Source organism: Gymnoscopelus braueri (assembly GCF_963280865.1).
Source record: "Gymnoscopelus braueri genome assembly, chromosome: 1".
NCBI classification, from domain to species: Eukaryota; Metazoa; Chordata; class Actinopteri; order Myctophiformes; family Myctophidae; genus Gymnoscopelus; species Gymnoscopelus braueri.
Window position 1 is genome coordinate 35,389,476 of NC_137603.1, and position 18,190 is coordinate 35,407,665.

The 18,190-nt window shown below is 42.5% G+C and overlaps 3 protein-coding genes across 4 annotated transcripts in view; all 3 read left to right on the forward strand.

Annotated features, from left to right (window-relative positions):
• dok4 (docking protein 4) overlaps positions 1-18,190 on the forward strand; it is a 69,208-nt gene that overhangs the window by 35,412 nt on the left and 15,606 nt on the right. The gene's annotated exons all lie outside the window — the stretch shown is intronic.
• Positions 9,821-10,670, forward strand: LOC308081473 (ATP synthase subunit g, mitochondrial-like; the record flags this gene model as incomplete). The annotated part of the gene is made up of 2 exons (XM_080423177.1): positions 9,821-9,894; positions 10,535-10,670. Coding segments are annotated over 2 exons (210 nt in total), but the record flags the coding sequence as incomplete, so codon positions are not given.
• Positions 10,716-11,742, forward strand: LOC308081569 (tRNA-uridine aminocarboxypropyltransferase 2-like; the record flags this gene model as incomplete). The annotated part of the gene is made up of 1 exon (XM_080423189.1): positions 10,716-11,742. One exon carries the CDS (start codon positions 10,716-10,718, stop codon positions 11,622-11,624), a length of 909 nt encoding a protein of 302 aa, XP_080279315.1. The 3' UTR covers positions 11,625-11,742.

The window sequence follows — 18,190 nt, forward strand, 5'->3', positions numbered from 1 at the left end:
GAAGCACTTACAGCTAGACGAGAGCATCAATGTCACAACATTGCAGTACAAAAAATTATATGTATATATATTATATATATATATATATATATATATATGTATGTATGTATGTATGTATGTATGTATGTATGTATGTATGTATGTATGTATGTATGTATGTATGTATGTATGTATGTATGTATGTATGTATGTATGTATGTATGTATGTATGTATGTATGTATGTATGTATGTATGTATGTATGTATGTATGTATGTATGTATGTATATGTGTATATGTATGTATATATATATATATATAATATATATATATATATATATGTTGCATGGAATTCTTTAGAGTAAACTTGATTTTCCCTTCATTCCCACAATACATGGTACCATCTGGTGCTAGTCTGCATAATAATTGTATTAGTTCATTTTATGGGGGGCTTTTCTGAGCCATTATTTGATACAGTTACACAGGTGGAGAGAGACAGGAAACATGGAGAGAGAGAGTAGGTGTGACATGCAGCAAATGGTCCGGCCGGCCGGGAATTGCACCAGGGACTCGCTGTCAGACATTAGAGCCCATGTAGTATGTGCCCTAACCACTCAGCTAACGGGTCGCCCCTGCCGGCCCTCTTTCGTGTGTACATTTACAGTGCAATCTTTATTTTTATGTGCTGTACATTAGGCTTGGTCGATAATTTCAATCGTGATTCTTGGCCACTCAAAATTTCTGATATACTATCTGATCGCCAGGGTGAGGCAGGTGTAGGAGGGGGTGGGTGGTGTCATATACAGTAAAGATTTACCATGCATGTGTTAGAGGAATTATGGTAATGGTAAGTGTGGAAGGATTGCCTGCATTCTAAGATGCAGTTGGACTTGTGGCTTGCAGAGATTTATTGGAGGCTTGGAGTCTGTTATTGAGAGAGTTTAATAAAAGACCATTATTGGAGTAAAGAAACCTTCCTTGTCTTTTACAGGTTGAGTTCCGTTCATCACCAAGCTTGTTACTGAAATCATTGCCAGCATGGACGACTTAGGTGTAGTGTCAAAGAGAATGTAACCGCTTGTATTTGAGAATATTATGCCAAAGGTGAAACATTAATGATTGATTTAATAACCATATCTCTATTCAACCAACAGCTCGACACAGAGACACAGACTTTAAAAGTCTTGTGTCAGTGCTTGGTGCGACAATGCCACAGCATCATGCTCCATTTAACATTATTATGTTATCTTTAATATCAGAACATTCCAAATCATATCCATAAGGTGAACTAGTCATACAGAGTACAGAGCAACGTTTTGGTGAGCAGCATATGGAGAACAGAGATACGAGCGAACTGGTTCGTAAATCCCTGATAAACGGGGCACCATGGGTGGACACGCTGCTGAAACATCTCTAAATGCACAGTAGGGTGCAGATTCTAGATATTTTTAATAACATCTTAGTTCTGATAGTAAGTTAGTTAAAATTGCCTTAATATCGAATAAAGAAAAATAATCACACCCAGTGTGAAGTGGGAGGTGTGGTCATCACAGTGATGGAAGCTCACTTTAAAAAAAAGTGTTTTTTTGAAGTGCATAGTCCTATTTATAGGTTATAAATTTCATCATGTGTCTCGCTAGCCAATCACAATGCTGAATAGAGTCAGCCAATCACAGTACAGCTAGGGGTGTACTAATGTAGAGGGGTGTACTATTATGGGCCAATCACAGTGCAGGAAAGGGTGTACTAATGAGGTGTCCCAACCCCACTTATAGGGGCGCGGCTACACCGCCCAAAAACTGTCAGTGATATTGTGATCCGATCTCCACACATTTCCTCTGCGAAGTCCCATGTTTAAACATCAAAGGAGAGAACAGGGAAAGTAATTTCCTTCATTTGCAGTCTTTCTCCAAACTATCGCTGGGATCCACCCTAGTTCCTCCATAAGCCTTGGGGGAGTGCTGCTTATCTAACAGTGCTATGGAAAGATGTGCTGGAGCCCCACTATATGCTATGGGAGCAGGCCTTTGATGTAAAAGGGTGGGACGTCGAAGTTGGTGCCGATTATTTCCACTGAGGTCTTCTGAGGGCAGAGTTTCTCAGCCTGTCGCTCTCCTTACATGTCCTCTCCAAGCGCAGCCTTTGGTTGCAGCAGCAGCGAAAGATGTCTGTCTGGGACGTCTGGGCTGATTCTGTTGAGGGTCGTCTCAAAAAACCATGTCTCAGAGAGTGGCAGCCTGGCCCAGGATGCTTTTTAGCTCCAATCAATCAATCTCTGTCTCTGTCTTTCCCAGTTTCTCTCTCTGACTCTGTCTTTCTCACCCACCCTTCCAACTCTCTCTATTGATTCCCGTCACTTATCTTTCTGTGTTTTTGTGGTCTACGGGAACTCGCCTTTCTATTTGGCTCCTGTTTTATTTCTCACTAATTTGCTGCCTCCCGTAGCTATCTCCCCCTTGAGTATTTTACTGTGTGTATCACGGCACCACATCGCCTTAATTTCTGCCTCATTATCCCTTCATTCCTCCTTTCTCATCTGTTTCTGACTTTGTCTTTATAGTATAGTTTATAGTAAAACACGGAATGGATAATCCTAAAAAAGACGACAGATTTGAGAGGTTAAGTCATGATTAAGATTCCACCATTCAAGTTAATGTTTTAAGAAACCCCAAAATGAGAGATGGGGGGGAAAGAGGAGATCAAAGTGTGTATGATATAGTATCCTAGTACTATCCTTCTATAAAGTAAAGAAAACTGTCAATTTTCTCCTCAGAGGGTTGGCCAATCGATCTGCATTGACCATTGCCGGGACTGATGAAGATGATTAGCTGTTTGCTGTTACCATTTTTGCCACAGGGTATGGGATCTGTAGTCACGGTCATGGTCCCAAGTCTGCACATAGCTGGGACGCATGCATCCCCGGGTATGGACTAGTAGAGGGTAACTTGTAACCTTGTATGTCCAAAACCGTTACTATTCAGGAAATGGAAAAAAGCTGTGTTCCAATGGATCCAATGTAGTTATTATTACTTGTACATTTTTTCATTGGTTAAATATTAAAACCAATTTTCGTTTTAAAAACATTTCTAAAGTAGCTAAAATAGACGATCTATGTAGCTTGGCTCGTTGGAATACGAGAGAGAGAGAGGCAGAGAGAGAAGGAGGTAGAGGAATGAGACGGGGAGATTGGATAACAGGAGAGGGAAAGGAAGTCTAGTCTCTCTGTATCTTCGTGGGAGACAGAACTTGCACAGCTGAGGTCCTCCTGAAGACCGGGTAAATAAGACTACCAAAGACATGATTTATCTTGTCGTTTCACAATAGAGCCAATAGTCAGAACACAGCTAGACATACTCGCTCCCAGACAGTGCATACTGGATTGAATCATCATCCTGATGCGTTACCGAAAAAAATCATAGGATAATCATTGTATTTTATTCATCCTTGCTTTGGTTCTTGACCTTCCCCCTCCCCTGTATTTCATTTTCACTGCTGTTATGACGACTGAATGTCCCTCCGGGGATTAATAAAGGTTTATCTTATATCTTATCCCAAAATTAAGTGGATTTGAATACCTGGAGCTAGGGTTTAGAGTTCCTAATGCAGCTACGCCCAAATATGGAGTGTGAAACACATCAGCTCCATATATGGGCACAAAAGGGGCATGGTCAATCCAACTGATGATATCAGTGATCTCCATACATGGGCAATAAAGGGACACAGACAGACAGGTACAACATGTACTCTGACACTATGACTCAGACATATTGGTCGGTTCGGTGGTGCAACGTAGGTGTGAGGGCCGTATAGCAGCCAGAACCTCTAGTATGAATAAAGGGGATGAAGATATTGTTGAAGCTCCATAATTTTTTTTCATATTTGCAAGCCGATTTCAGTTTTGACCCTTAGGTAAAGAATAGATAAGCACTTCTAGATCCACATTGAACACATTAGACCTGTTCTTGTGCTGGCTCTCAAATGGCAACTGCCTAATAGTGTGTGTTCATATAGCGCATACTACATTAAAAAGAATGGTGGCAGTTATGCATGAAAGACCATAACAGAATAATATGTGTCGGTTGAATCTTTCGTCTTAGGAGTTAAAACACCACCGCAGAGGTCTGGGTAGGATTCCTGGCAGCAGTGCCTCCATCTTGACTGGATGCACCATGGAATACAATTGGCGGGGTTCCCAGGTGGGAAGCCAACCAGGGATTATGTCCTGGTTGCTGCACTAGCAACCCCTGCTGGTTGGTCGAGGCGCCTGTTCAGTGGGGAGGGGCTCTGGGGCAGATCGTGTGAACTTCCACATGTATTGCGATATCCTGGTGCAACTCCTCGCTGGCAGGTGAAAGGAAGCGGCTGGTGACTCCATGTGTATCGGAGGAGGCATGCGGTTGTCTACTCTACACCCTCCCCAGGCGAACAGTTGGGGTTGGCAGTGACAGGGACCGCAGTACATACAGGGAATTGGCAACTACTAAATTGGGAAGAAAATGGGAAAAATCTAAACACTGAACGTTTAAAAAGCTGCTAAAAAGAAAATCTGAAACCTCTCCATAACACCTGCAGAGAGATTGATATTATAGATGATAAAGTAAACACAGCAACATGTGAAATGAGGGTTAACTGTAAAAAGTGCTCCTCGGAGCACTGGTCTCCGCCAGGTCAGGTAGGTTATTGTGGGCCAGCAATGTTCGGAATTCAGTCATTATAGAGGTGAGTGGAATCTGTAGAAGTTGAGGGATTCATGTTGATGAAGTTATTGCACAGACACAATATTATGTTGATTTGAGGGAGTAGCCAATCAGTATGGACAATAAAACAGACAGATCCGTCTTGATCACATGGCTAAAAAGATAATGTGTACCGATTTGCATGATGTTAGCACACAATCTGTAGGAGTAACATAAAAAAAAAAGGCAGATGTGAAAAATGCAGGGCAGAGGTTTTTCCTTGTGCTCTAGGGAGATTGCATGCAAAGTTTCACACCGATTGGTCCAGTTATAGGTACAAATTTGAATCTACCTGTTATAGCACCACCATGTGGCTGATTTGAAAAATGTAGGGTGGCATTTCTTCCTTGGCCTAGTGGCAATGTGTGTGCAAAGTTTCACGCCAATGGCACGCTGCGTTCATGATTTTAGGGATTTTGTTCAAAACGGACTCACTCCTGCAAACTTTGGAAACCAATCTTAGCCAATCAGGATGAAATATGAAAAATCTGAAAGACCCGTTTTGTTTAATGACTATAGAGATACTGTACCGATTTGCGTGACTGTAGGAGTACTGTCAAAACAATTTGTTTTGCAAAATTTGGCCTCCTGGTGGCGCTATAACAGGCCCATATGAAAAATGTGGGCCAGTGGTTTTGTGCACAGTTTTGCTGCAATCAAGCCAACGGTGCCAGAGATTAGCTGCTCACAGACAGAATGACGGACGGACGGACATGGTGCAAAACATAGTCTTCGCCATGCCTGTCGGCTTGGCGGAGACGAAAATGCTAATATCACACAGAGGCATAGTGCCTTAGGGTAAAATCTGTACAGCTAAGAAAAAGCTTAGTTTTAAAAGCATTGATAGCCTGTGGTGCTGTTAGGTGGTCAGGTAGAGTGTCACACAGACGAGGAGCGGCCTGGTCACCCAAGGTGCGGAACTTATCCCTGCGAGGACCGAGAACGGTTGGTGTTTCCAGAGCAAAGGTTTCGAGTTGCAGTCGTTTGTGCAGGAGGGAGCAAATAGAGTGTGTGTGTGTGTGTGTGTGTGTGTGTGTGTGTGTGTGTGTGTGTGTGTGTGTGTGTGTGTGTGTGTGTGTGTGTGTGTGTGTGTGTGTGTGTGTGTGTGTGTGTGTGTGTGTGTGTGTGTGTGTGTGTGTGTGTGTGTGTGTGTGTGTGTGTGTGTGTGTGTGTGTGTGTGTGTGTGTGTGTGTGTGCGTGCGTGCGTGCGTGCGTGCGTGCGTGCGTGCGTGCGTGCGTGCGTGCGTGCGTGCGTGCGTGCGTGCGGGAGGGACACTTCCTCCCCACCCGACTTCTGATTCCCATCCCGGCAGTTTTAAGACCATTAGCTGCATCACATACAGACAGTAAACAAAGTGATTGGATTCAACGTATGCCTGTGGTCACAGCTTTGGACAGGCACAGCAGACACACAGACAGACAGACAGACAGACAGAGAGAGATGGACAATGCATCCTGTGTCTATAGTGTTAACATCACCACACCATTCAGCCCGACGGCGCTGGTAATGAATTCAAAATGCTGATGAGGCCTTGAGGGCATCATTTGGTACAAGGCCTCTGAGACCTGCAGGTCGCCTGGCTCTGTGCTCCCTGATCCCCTGATCCACCCCCTAGCATCATCTCCCCGCCCACACAGGTCTCTAACCCTGCCTTGTCTGCCTGCAGGCAGGTTGCCCCCACCGTTCCTCCACCTACGCTATAACTCCCAACCTACGTCACCACCAGCCCCCTCCCCCTAGCGGGCTCTGACCTTTTTTTCTCTTCGGTGCTGTAGAGTTCCATGATGCGGTCTCACTGTGTGACGCATGCAAACACGCATGCACACACGCACGCACACACACAAACACACGGGCGCGCGCGCACACACACATGTTGGTATTACTATACTTGTGAGCATAAACATTTTAGGACAGCAATATTATTATGCAATTTTTGTCATTTTCTTTTTGCTATTTGTACCTGTTACACTAAAGCTTGGGAATGGATCGTTCACACCAAGCACTATAACTATAACTAATCATAGAAAATGTTAAAAAATTGTTCTAGCTCAAGTGGTACAAGTAGTATAAACACTTGTGGGGCCCTCACAAGTATAGTAACACACAAACTCACACACACAGTACACAACCGTCCTCTCCCCTGTACATTGCCCTGGGTGTCTTACTGGCCTGACCACTTCCACTGCTTTCTGCACCTAAGCTGTGCAGCAGAGTCTCCACCTCCATACTCTCCACACGATGCAGTGAAATGCTTTAGGTTCTTCTTTATAGGCCAGATAATAGTCATTCCTCATTCTCTGCCAGGATCTGGCTTCTGTCTTTACAACCTTTAACCCAGCCAGGCCAGAGCATTTGTATCTCAAGATGTGCACTGTGTGTGTGTATTGGAAATCAATACATCACCTGTTTACTTCCTAAGGGTGCGGTCACACCGAAGTTTAATTCTACCTATGAGGGCGGATTCTGCCAATGCTTTTCAATGGGAACAGAGCGTTTTTTTTTCAGAACTCCGCAAATGGCAACAAACCGCTCCGTTCCCATTGAAAATAATTGGCAGAATCCGCCCGCATAGGTAAAATTCCAGTTCGGTGTGACCGCATCCTAACACGACATGCTGGACTCTAACCACTCAAATGTTAAAGAAGAGATCCGGACATTTTAAGTGTTATCTTTGATGTGTCGCTAATCACTCACCAAAATTGAAAGGGACGTTGAGTTATTCCAGAGAGTCCCCTGTCGTCCAGTCTGTCGACCCCCTCTGTTGGCATAATGGGAGCCCGTGTAAGAGTGAAAATCGTCTATTATAACCGATGCAAAGTTAGTTTTTGGGCGGTGTAGCCGCCCCTATAAGTGGGGTTGGGACACCTATTAGCTGTATTGTGATTGGCTCATTAGTACACCCCTAGCTGTACTGTGATTGGCTGACTCTTTTGGCTGACTCTATTCAGCACTGTGATTGGCTAGCGAGACACATGATGACATTAATAACCTATAAATAGGATTATGCACTTCAAAAAATATATATTTTTTTGAAGTGAGCTTCCATCACTATGATGACCACTGTGATGACCACACCGCCCACTTCACACTGGGTGTGATTTTTTTCTCTACTACTGCTCATCGTGGAGTCTCATGATACTCAAACGTGCACTGAATGTCGCAAACGAGCTATCGTTCGTGCAGAACGAGATGATGCTGGTTGCTTGTTTCTTCCACAGAACCTGGCGTCTGTGGAAGAAATAAGCAACTGTGGTGAAACTGGTCGCTTCTTTTGGGATTGTTTCCATAGACCTGGTCGCTTGTTTCACTCATGGAATCTGTCAACACCGGAGCTTTTTCACTCGCACACAGCCTTTTTAGCACTAGTCTAGTCGGGACCGACCGAGCAAGTTCAGGATCTCATTGACGGGTCGATAGAGGTCCCGACCCGACGGAACGAAGCTATCCGACAACAATTTGTCGGTAGCAGACGCTTTCCAACACCTCTCAACGCTGAATCGGCCCGAAATCGGTGCGGTGAAGAGCTGCCTTAAGGAAGAGACCCAAATTCTTTCCGATATGGCTACTGTGCATAGAGCCTATTATGCTCTTAGGAGTTCTACTTATTGAAAAACTTTCTGAGGACACCTTGGTGTTCGTATGCATTTTCCAACCCAGGTCCAGGTCCAGGCTATCCCCCATTCTAAAGGTTCGTACACACCGGACCTTCACATTAATTTAAAGACGGGGTGCCGTGATTTTCAGTGATCCCCCCCCCCCCCTAAAACATAATCATCAGGTATTATGGTTATACTAGGAGGAAGATTTTTTTCAAAAAAGTGTACAGAAATTGTTAAAATTATGTTTTTATGTTGACACGCCTCCAGTTCATTAAGTATACCTGGTTCTCACCTTAGCACCTCCTCCACCACCTTAGCACCACCCACCTGTCCTAGTCCCTCTTCCTCCTCATACCCACACCTGTTGTGTTATGATAATGAGGGGGAGGGTATGTTTTTACTATGTCACTAAAGCGCTGTTGGCACGTTTGACCCTCAAGGTTTCAGCCTCCAGGTAGAAACTCCAAATAGTCAGAGAAGACATAAAACACCATAAAAACACCACCAGGGGGCTTAATGAAGTTCTATCAACCTCATAGACACATGAAAAACAGAAAAAGTGCAAAACCATGGCACCACCTCTTTAAACTGCTGTTTGTGTAATGAGTACATGTACACATGCAGAGCGCGATTATTATGAGGTCATTAAGCGAAACAAGGTTGATGTTTCAGCACAAATAAAATCATCAATCTGTACGAATGAGGCATCACTAAAATAAGAGTTTGATGTGAAATAAGAGTTTAATGTGAAATAAGAGTTTGATGTGAAATAAGAGTTTGATGTGAAATAATTGCTACACATTGCGACACATTGCCCTAAACTTATACTGTCTATTGTAGCTAACCTTAAAGATTATTAATTACCTATCTGTAAGCAAAAGTTTGTTCCCCTAGTCTGAATCAAACCAAGAAACCTTTGAATACAAACCATTGCCGCTACCACTACAGCATGAGGCCCAAAATCATCAGGCATCTAAACTGAAGCAGTCCAACCAAATGCAAGGTACATCAGAATTTTCCCCCCTTTATTTAACAAGGTGAATCCTATTGAGATCGTTATCTCTTTTACAATGGATACAAAACAAAACAAAAGCAAACAAACAAACAAACTCATTACACAAAGTACACAACACAAGCAAAACAGCCACAGAAGTAAACTTTTAAAATCACCCAAAGAGAGGAAGTGCTCCCATAAAAAACATGCTTGTAGGTTCTGGTAGCGGATCTTGATTTCCAAATAACTAGATGGGATCTAAAACCAGCGTGGCTCACATCTTGGACTTCAGGTGGCCAGTCTATGATGTGAGTCATCTATGACCTATCTATGACATATGACATACATATGACATATGACATATTCATATAAACTATTCACATTATAACATTTACAATGATAGCTTTATAAAGGAAGATGTGCCAATGAAGCCTTCTACGATGGGATTAATGAAGTCAGACCTGCCCTGTCATACGGAATTAAACAGCCTTGTGTAACAGGTTTGACAACATACTGAACTGGTTCCTCCTTCTCCTTCTGAGATCCCCAAAGCCATTGAGAGTGCACAGGGTCTCGTCAAGAGCTCGTATGCCAGGAATGTTCTTGAAATGTTTACGTTTTTCCATGGGAAAACCGTGGGGCGGCTGTTACGAACATTCAGGGCATACTTAGAAACAATAGCCTATATATGGAGATCCCTATAGATGGAGACAATAGACCTGCAAAGTCGTCATAGAGACCCAAACGTGCCATATGTACGGAGTCTGACATCAGCGAACCCTTCCCAGAAACTCCATGTATAGACATAACCATCACGTCCAGGGCTGACGTCTTGATCCCATATTTGGCCATAACTAACTAACTAACTAATCGGCAGCTCCATATATGGAGACGTCTGACACTATCTGACATCATCATAGTGATGTCAGGACCGCAAGCCAGTATTATAAAGAGAGGCTCGAAACCTCTCAGAAGGGCATGTCCCAAAGAGATTCCGAGATACTTTGCTACCTACAGAGAGAGAAGCATCGAGGAGAAACCAGTAATAATACTCTCATCATCGGCACTAGACTCAGTCTTTAACCCTTCCAGAGTGACCAACATTGACCCAAGCAGGATTAGATCGTCAGACAACCCAGTGCACTCAGCGACGCTCGAACGACTGGCTGGCCGTACAAACCAGCTAGGCCTCTCAGTGGCTCTTGAGCCCGGTTCTAAACAATCAGCCGATTATCAGTGTTTCAATGCCGTCTTGGACAGAGTACAGTGAAGGATGCATTAAGGAATGGACTGGTGGCCACTGAAGTGTTGATGTGGTTCTATTTTGGAGAGTGCTCCAATATAGATATAAAGTACATATAAAGTACACCACCATAATTAATCACTGGAAGAAAAACTTTTTTTATGATGGAACAGGAGCATTCTGACGTCAATAATGTTATTAATACAAACAATAAGACTTTATCGGTTTCTCTGGGTGAACGTGAAGATCTAAATGGTGGACATTCGTCCTCGGAAGACGCAGAAACGGAAACAGGCGCGTTTGGAGATCTGGCCGCGCTGCCGGTGGAAGTTTGTGAAAGACGGCCGACGTGTTTACGATGCCGACGTCCTCAGAAGGTGTGTCTGTGTCCCTTCCTGCCTCTGCATCCATTGGAGGTTTCCACATGTCTGTACATAGTGCAGCACCCAGCAGAGGAGAGCAGAGTTCTTCGCACAGTTCCTCTGCTTGCTGCCTGTCTGCCACCAGGGAAATGCAACGTCTTGGTGGGAAGAAGATTCAGCGAAGAAAGACATCCAGATCTGGCTGCAGTCTGTCAGGACAGCAGAACGTTGATCCTGTACCCAGGCCCCGGCGCCCAGAACCTGGAGGAGCTGGTCCACGACCACAGAGGACCAGAAGAGCCAGAACCCAGCGGGACACATTATAACGTCATCATCATAGATGGCACCTGGAGCCAGGCTAAAGACATGTTCCTGAGGAACACCCTCCTACACCTACCTAAACAGGTGCAGCTCAGTAAGGTGGAGTGCAGTCAGTACGTGATCAGAACTCAACCCACCAACATGTGTCTGTCCACACTGGAGTGTGCTGCCGTCTGTCTGTCCATCTTAGAACACAACCAATACATCCAAGAGGTTCTGTTGAAGCCGTTGCGAGCTCTGTGCTCCTTCCAGCTCCAGCACGGAGCTCAGGTTCATCACAGCAAGGAGCATCTGCTGAGGAATGGCCTGTACGACAAGCCCATGTCCAAAAACAAACGCAAGATCAAAAGGATGGAGAAACTGGTGACAGAAAACATTTGTGCCAGATGAATGCGAATGATCGACTGCTCCTGGAAAAAAACAAAGGCTTTATTAGCCCTTCTGGTGGGCTCGCCGAAAATAGCCCTACATATGGTCGTACGATGAAGCGAGGGAAACCGGTAGCCATAAAAAAAACTTTGTTCGAGGGCCTGCCTTCCAGTGACATAATCGGTAGACAGGTTTGGTAATTTTAGACAATATATATATATCGTTTTTATCAATGAACGAACTATGGCTTCTATTTCAGATTGTTAACTTTCGAGGAAGAGAAAGGCTGTAGTTTCTATTATCTCTTTCTATTATCTATCGGTGATGTCACTAGTTGGCAGGTTTCTTAACTGTCCATACCCACCAATGAGAGACAGAGTGAGTAGACCAAAATAGTGGCATCTTATATTAGTGAAGACCAGTTACTGTGTACGAAGACATGGTTGAAAGTGGGTGAAGTGCTCCTTCAATTTAAATTACCGTTTGTGTCATGAAAACCTCCACAGTACACTGAACGCAAATGTAACGAGGCGATGAAGCGACGCGATTATTTTTCAAAACAAAAGTTTAGTTTTTACATACTCTGTACAAAAGAATTATTCTTTTGTACAGAGTATGTATTATTCACACTGAGTTTGTTTAGAATGACAGGGACACTCTTGAACTTAAAACTGATGATTTATTGATTCATCTTTGACATCAGAGCGAGTTGACAGGAGGGCCCGTGTCTTCATCCATGTAAGCCTGTCTTACCGTGAATAAAAGCACTTGTATGAATGAGACTGAATGAATACTTTGATGTAAACTATTTGTGATGCATTGTTTATTATTCGTCACGGTGTCTAAGGGACCTTTAACCACTTAAACCCCAGCATCCGTATTCTGGGGAAGATGTTCGCTGGAAAAAAACGAAAACAGAAAATACACTAGTATAGAGTCCTGAGGCACTCCGCTCAACAATGTATGGAGTTTAAGTGGTTAAACTTTGAACTTCAGAGGAAGATGGATTGTAGGGAAACTGTCAGGTGGAAACCTTGTATGTCCAAAAGCATAAATTTTCAGGAAAAAAAGAACCTGTGTTTCAACGGATCCAATCTAGTTATTATTTAGTCACAAGCTCTTGTTAATACTTTTCATTGGTTCAATATTTCGAAAACCCACACATACAGTACACACTTCCAATATAGCAAAGGTTGCCGATCTACAAGTGCACAACGTGTCACTATGCAACGCTTGTAGCTCTGCTATTTTTGCAACTTTAGTTTGACACTACTGTATAGTGTGACGATGACGAAGTAGCCCATTCATTTACAAAAAAAATAAATGTAGAATTATGGTGATACAAGGTTTCCACTGAACAGAAATGTTTTTCTTTAAACATTTTAATTTTCAGCTGTTTTGTTTTGTGCTTTTACTTGTACAGCAAGCAAAGTGGTCGTTTTAATTGTGCTCTGTAAATACAATACAAAAAAATCAGAATCTTGCCATCTTGTATTTTTTAAGTAAGCTTTTTGTCCAGCCAGGCTCCTAGGTATTCATAAAACAACTGCTCAAAACACTTCACATCAGAGGTGTAGACACTGGCTGTAGAAAAGCATGGCATTGGTTTTGTCTGAGTTTAAAGCCAGCTTAAGATAATAAAAAGCAACCTGCAGAGAGTTAAAAGATTGTGCAGGGTGATTACTGATTATACAAGGCATGGGTGCTCAAGCAACAGTATTGATCATAAGCCAGCTTCCTTCTCAATAAACAGATAATGTTATGGTCTCAATTTGCATCTATTGCAGATAAAATGACATCTGAGATTGTCTTTTACGTCATCATAGATGATAGATGATACACAAAATGATCACTTGAAGTCACTATATCAGTGGCTGTTACCATTGACCTTGCCTCCTAGAAGATGAGGGATCCAAAGTCAATGCCCAGAAAGGTACCCTACATCATTACAGAGAGGCGGCATCTCTAAGGAACGTCAGCAGTTACTCTGGAGGCTTTGATAATGCAAGCCCTATCCTAAGTGCTGCCTGGGAAGCAAGCAGCAGTAAGCCAGAGGCAATAGAAGTGGGTAATGCTCATCTATTGATGTGCCCTCGAACAAGACACTTACTTACAGTACTTTCCAAGCCGTGGAGCTGTTTAGTGCCAAACGGTAGACTGTGAGCCCATGTGCTTATCAGATCTTTCCTGAATAAATAAGTGCATGAGAAATGCAACATACTGTAGCAATTGTTGTTATGCCACATTTTTTGATATCTTTGGCAATTTTTTTGAAAAATCTTGACAATTTGTGCAAATCTTTGAATATACAGTACTTATGTATATATATTTTAAAGCAAACATTTGTAAATCCTACAGTTTTTTAAAAAACGTATGTTTCTACATCAGTGGTTCTCAAGGACCGCCAAAATTATATGTATTTGGCCGCGGACCCCCATCTCGAAGTGTTTTTTTATTCCAGGGACCCCCAGAAGCAAAGATTTGAGTTAAAAATGTTCGCTTAAAAAAATATATACATATTCAAAGATTTGCGCACATTTTCCCCCAAATAATAGCAGATCTACAAGCTTGTAGCGCGGCACTCGGTGCCGCACTATGAGCTTGTATATCTACTATTTTTGAATAGTCAAAGAACTCAAAAAAAATCACACCCTGTGTGAAGTGGGCGGTGTCTTGCTAGCTAATCACAATACTGAATGGAGTCAACCAATCATGTACAAAAAATAAATACATTTATTGAAACACTCTTTATGATGGACGAAACCATAACTTGAAAAAACAAATGTATTGTTTTTTTTCAAGTTATGGTTTCTTATATAGGGCTATGCACATGTGTCATGTGACACTGGCCAATCACAGTCCTGAATAGACTGTGATTGGCCAATCACAGCGCAGGATAATTATACAAATTTCCAAACCTCACTTTCAGGGGCGGTTTCACTGCCCAAGATATTTGTACATTTTTCCAAATCTCACTTATAGGGGCGGTTTCACCGCCCAAAAAGTGTACAAATCTAACGTCTACCTCTACGTCTACATCTACCCATGTGGTTACATTTGTGCACTCTTGGAGTTACTAACACTTAGGATTTTACTGTGTACAACATTGCTCCAATTTGTTTAGTTGATGACCTTCAAACAGTGCATTTCCTGACTACATTGGCTTCTGGCAAGATGTTTATGCTTTTAAAATGTAGAATACGCCAGGGAACCAAACATGCCCTACAGTTAAGGCATCAGATTGTTGTATTGTTGCCTTATTGTCAGAGGTTATTTTTTACATTACAAAATAAAACATACTGTAGGAACAACAAATATATTGACACAAAGGTGCAAAACTTCATTCACAGAGCAGCCCATGACTGCACACTATCCCCTGTACAATCAATACGAGCACAACATGTGATATTGGAAACTATAATGGCTGGTTGCCGAAGATTGTTAGAACCTTTTAATCTGTCATAATAATATGTAATGCAATTTAATCTAACCAAAACCTAAACTAACATGTATACTGGCCCCTTCCCTCGCTGTAATTCCTAATAATATATTATTGCTTAACCCATTCAATCCGGGGGACGCATCTCGTGTCATTTTAGATTTGTTTGGCTCTTCAAAAATAGCAGATATACAAGCTCATATACAAGCTATGAGCTTGTATATCTGTTATTTTTTGAAAACCCAGAAAATGTGTGCAAATCTTTAAATGTATATTTTAATTTCATTTTTAAAAGCGAACAGTTGTAAAATATGTTGTTCCAGGGACCCCCAGAAGCAAAGATTTGAGTTACAAATGTTCGCTTTAAAGAATATATATTCAAAGATTTGCACACATTTTCACGATTTTTCCAAAATAGCCAAAGGCATCTAAAATTACACAGATGCGTCGCCCGGACTGAATGGGTTAAAACCTAAGGGAGAAAAATACTTAAATGGCAAGAATATTGTCACACGCAAGATTTGGCTCTGGGGAGCTTGCTTGTACATACATACTGTATACCATCTGTGTACACACACACACACACACACACACACACGCACACACGCACACGCACGCACGCACACTCACACGCACACACACACACACACACACACACACACACCGTAGCATCTTCCGTGCCCCGGCTCTCCTCTGTCCATGTCAGATGGGTGAAAAACTGTGCACTCAGCAGGATTGTGTTGCCGTGGCAGCAGGATGGTGTGGTTACCGTGGCAGCGAGGGGGTGGTGACATACTGCTCCCCTGGGGAACAACAGTCAGCCAGGAGTGAATTACCTGACCTGTGGTTTTCTACACACACGCTCTCTCTCTCTCTCTCTCTCTCTCTCTCTCTCTCTCTCTCTCTCTCTCTCTCTCTCTCTCTCTCTCTCTCTCTCTCTCTCTCTCTCTCTCTCTCTATCCCCCCCTCTCTCTTTGTCTCTCACCCCCTGCCTTTCAGATAAACACACACACTTAATTATCCCCTCTTTTTGTTAGTCTCACTTTTTCTAAACCACCTGACACACAGTTTTTCACGTGCTTCTCTCTTCTCCTCCTCCTTTCTACCATTCTCTTTTCTACCTTTTCTGCTGCTCTCTCATCCATCCAGGCTCTACTGACAATCCAGCCACGTCTTTCTCCTTTCTCATTTTCATTCCTTTTCCACACTAACCTTTCTCTTTTAGCCTCCTGGGTTTTTCTTCTTCTTCTCCCATTCTCCTCCCTCCATTCCCCCTCCTGTTTCACTCTCGTTCTATTCTCTTTTGTCCATGGCTCATCCTGCATTTCTGCCTCGTTATCACTCCCTGTTGACATTTCTTTCAATCACCCATCTCTCTATTTATCTTATTTCTTTCCTACCTTCTTTCTATCTACATGCACAGCGTGCAAATGAACAGGAGACCCCCCCTCCCTCTCTCTCTCTCTCTCTCTCTCTCTCTCTCTCTCTCTCTCTCTCTCTCTCTCTCTCTCTCTCTCTCTCTCTCTCTCTCATTTGACAGTTAATGGGCTTTCTAATTGTAAGTCAATATTCTCCACCTGCTAAGCATAATGCTTTCGTTTGTGTGTGTGTGAATTATGTGCATGTTTTGTGTGTGTCCAGGTGTGGTATTTGTTTGTGCTTATGCATGTGTGTGTATGCAGTATATGCAAACAGAACATGCATGTGTGTGTGTGTGTGTGTGTGTGTGCATACTGCATACAAACAGCAGAGCCATACTTGCTACAGTGCTTACAGCAGAGCCATGGGAGAGGAAAATATTGTACCGTAAATTGTGCGTGCGTGCGCGTGCGTGCCATACTAAGACAATTTCTTGGTAATACATCCAGTTCCTTCAACCTGTAATTCAATTTACGGTACAATATTTTCCTCTCCCATGGCTCTGCTGTAAGTACTGTAGGTAAGTAAGCAAGTGTTGGAGGACTTTACAGAGAATGCCATTGCTTTCATGTCTGTGTTTGCTTTATATGATATGACTTGTGTTAATGGGTGTGATGTGTGAGAGTGAGGTCAAGAGGCCATTCCAAAGTGTAACCTGGAAAAAAAGCAAATTAATGGCGTGAAACAATAATGTGATATTGTCAACGGCCGGGTACTGTATGTTGGATCAAAAAGTAGGATATATTAAAACTATATAAAATATACAGTACTTTTCATGATAATCATAAGTGAGCATGTCAAGCTTGCTGATTTACAGCCTTCCCAAAACGACGAGTCAAAACTAAACCTCTGTTGTCATAGCTATGTTTTCTGTCACTGTACCAGTATACAGTATATAGCTGGATTCAGGGTACTGACACATGTACGTGAGGTTGTTTTTCTTTGAGGTTTTTCTTACATTTACGCTACATGTCAATACAGGGTGATACCGGTGACGTTTCTGAACAATGTGCCGGTCAAATTCAACACAGAACTAACTTGAGAGTGAAAGTAGATACAACTGAATTCATAGAAAGAGAGAAATGCAATCTCTCCCTGTGTCTTCCTCTATGGGAAATGCCTCTGAAAACACTGATGTGATGGCTGCCGTGACAGAACGCCTTTTTGTTCTTCCTCTCTTTCTTCCCATCTCGCTGCCATTTTCACCTTCCTCCGCCCTTCTCCCCATCTCTCTCTTTCTGTCTCCCTTTCTCTCTGTACAACCATCGCCTGACCATGGTTAACATCTGCATCGCAACAGGCTCTGACAGATCCCCATGCTGAAAATGTGACGTTAAGCTTTTACAGCACAGCTTCCTTTTGCTTGAGCTTTCAGGAATTGTGGGTGGAGGCAAAAGATACAAAGTGCGAATATGAATCTCTCAGACATGGGTGGGAAATTGGCAGTGGTGGAAAAAGTACTCAAATGCTTTACTTAAGCAAAAGTATACCAATACTGCAATATAGAAATACTCTGTTACAAATAAATGTCCAGAATTAAAAATGTACTTGAGTGAAAGTACAAAAGTATTGGCATCAAAATGTACTTAAAGTACCAAAAGTAAAAGTACTAAAATGTTAGACAATTTTCAAATAGCCTAGGTATAAAATAGAGCTAAAGTGGTTAATGGATGTTTTATTATGTAATAATTTATATCTTCAAATAATTGTATTGGAGTAAAAGTACAAT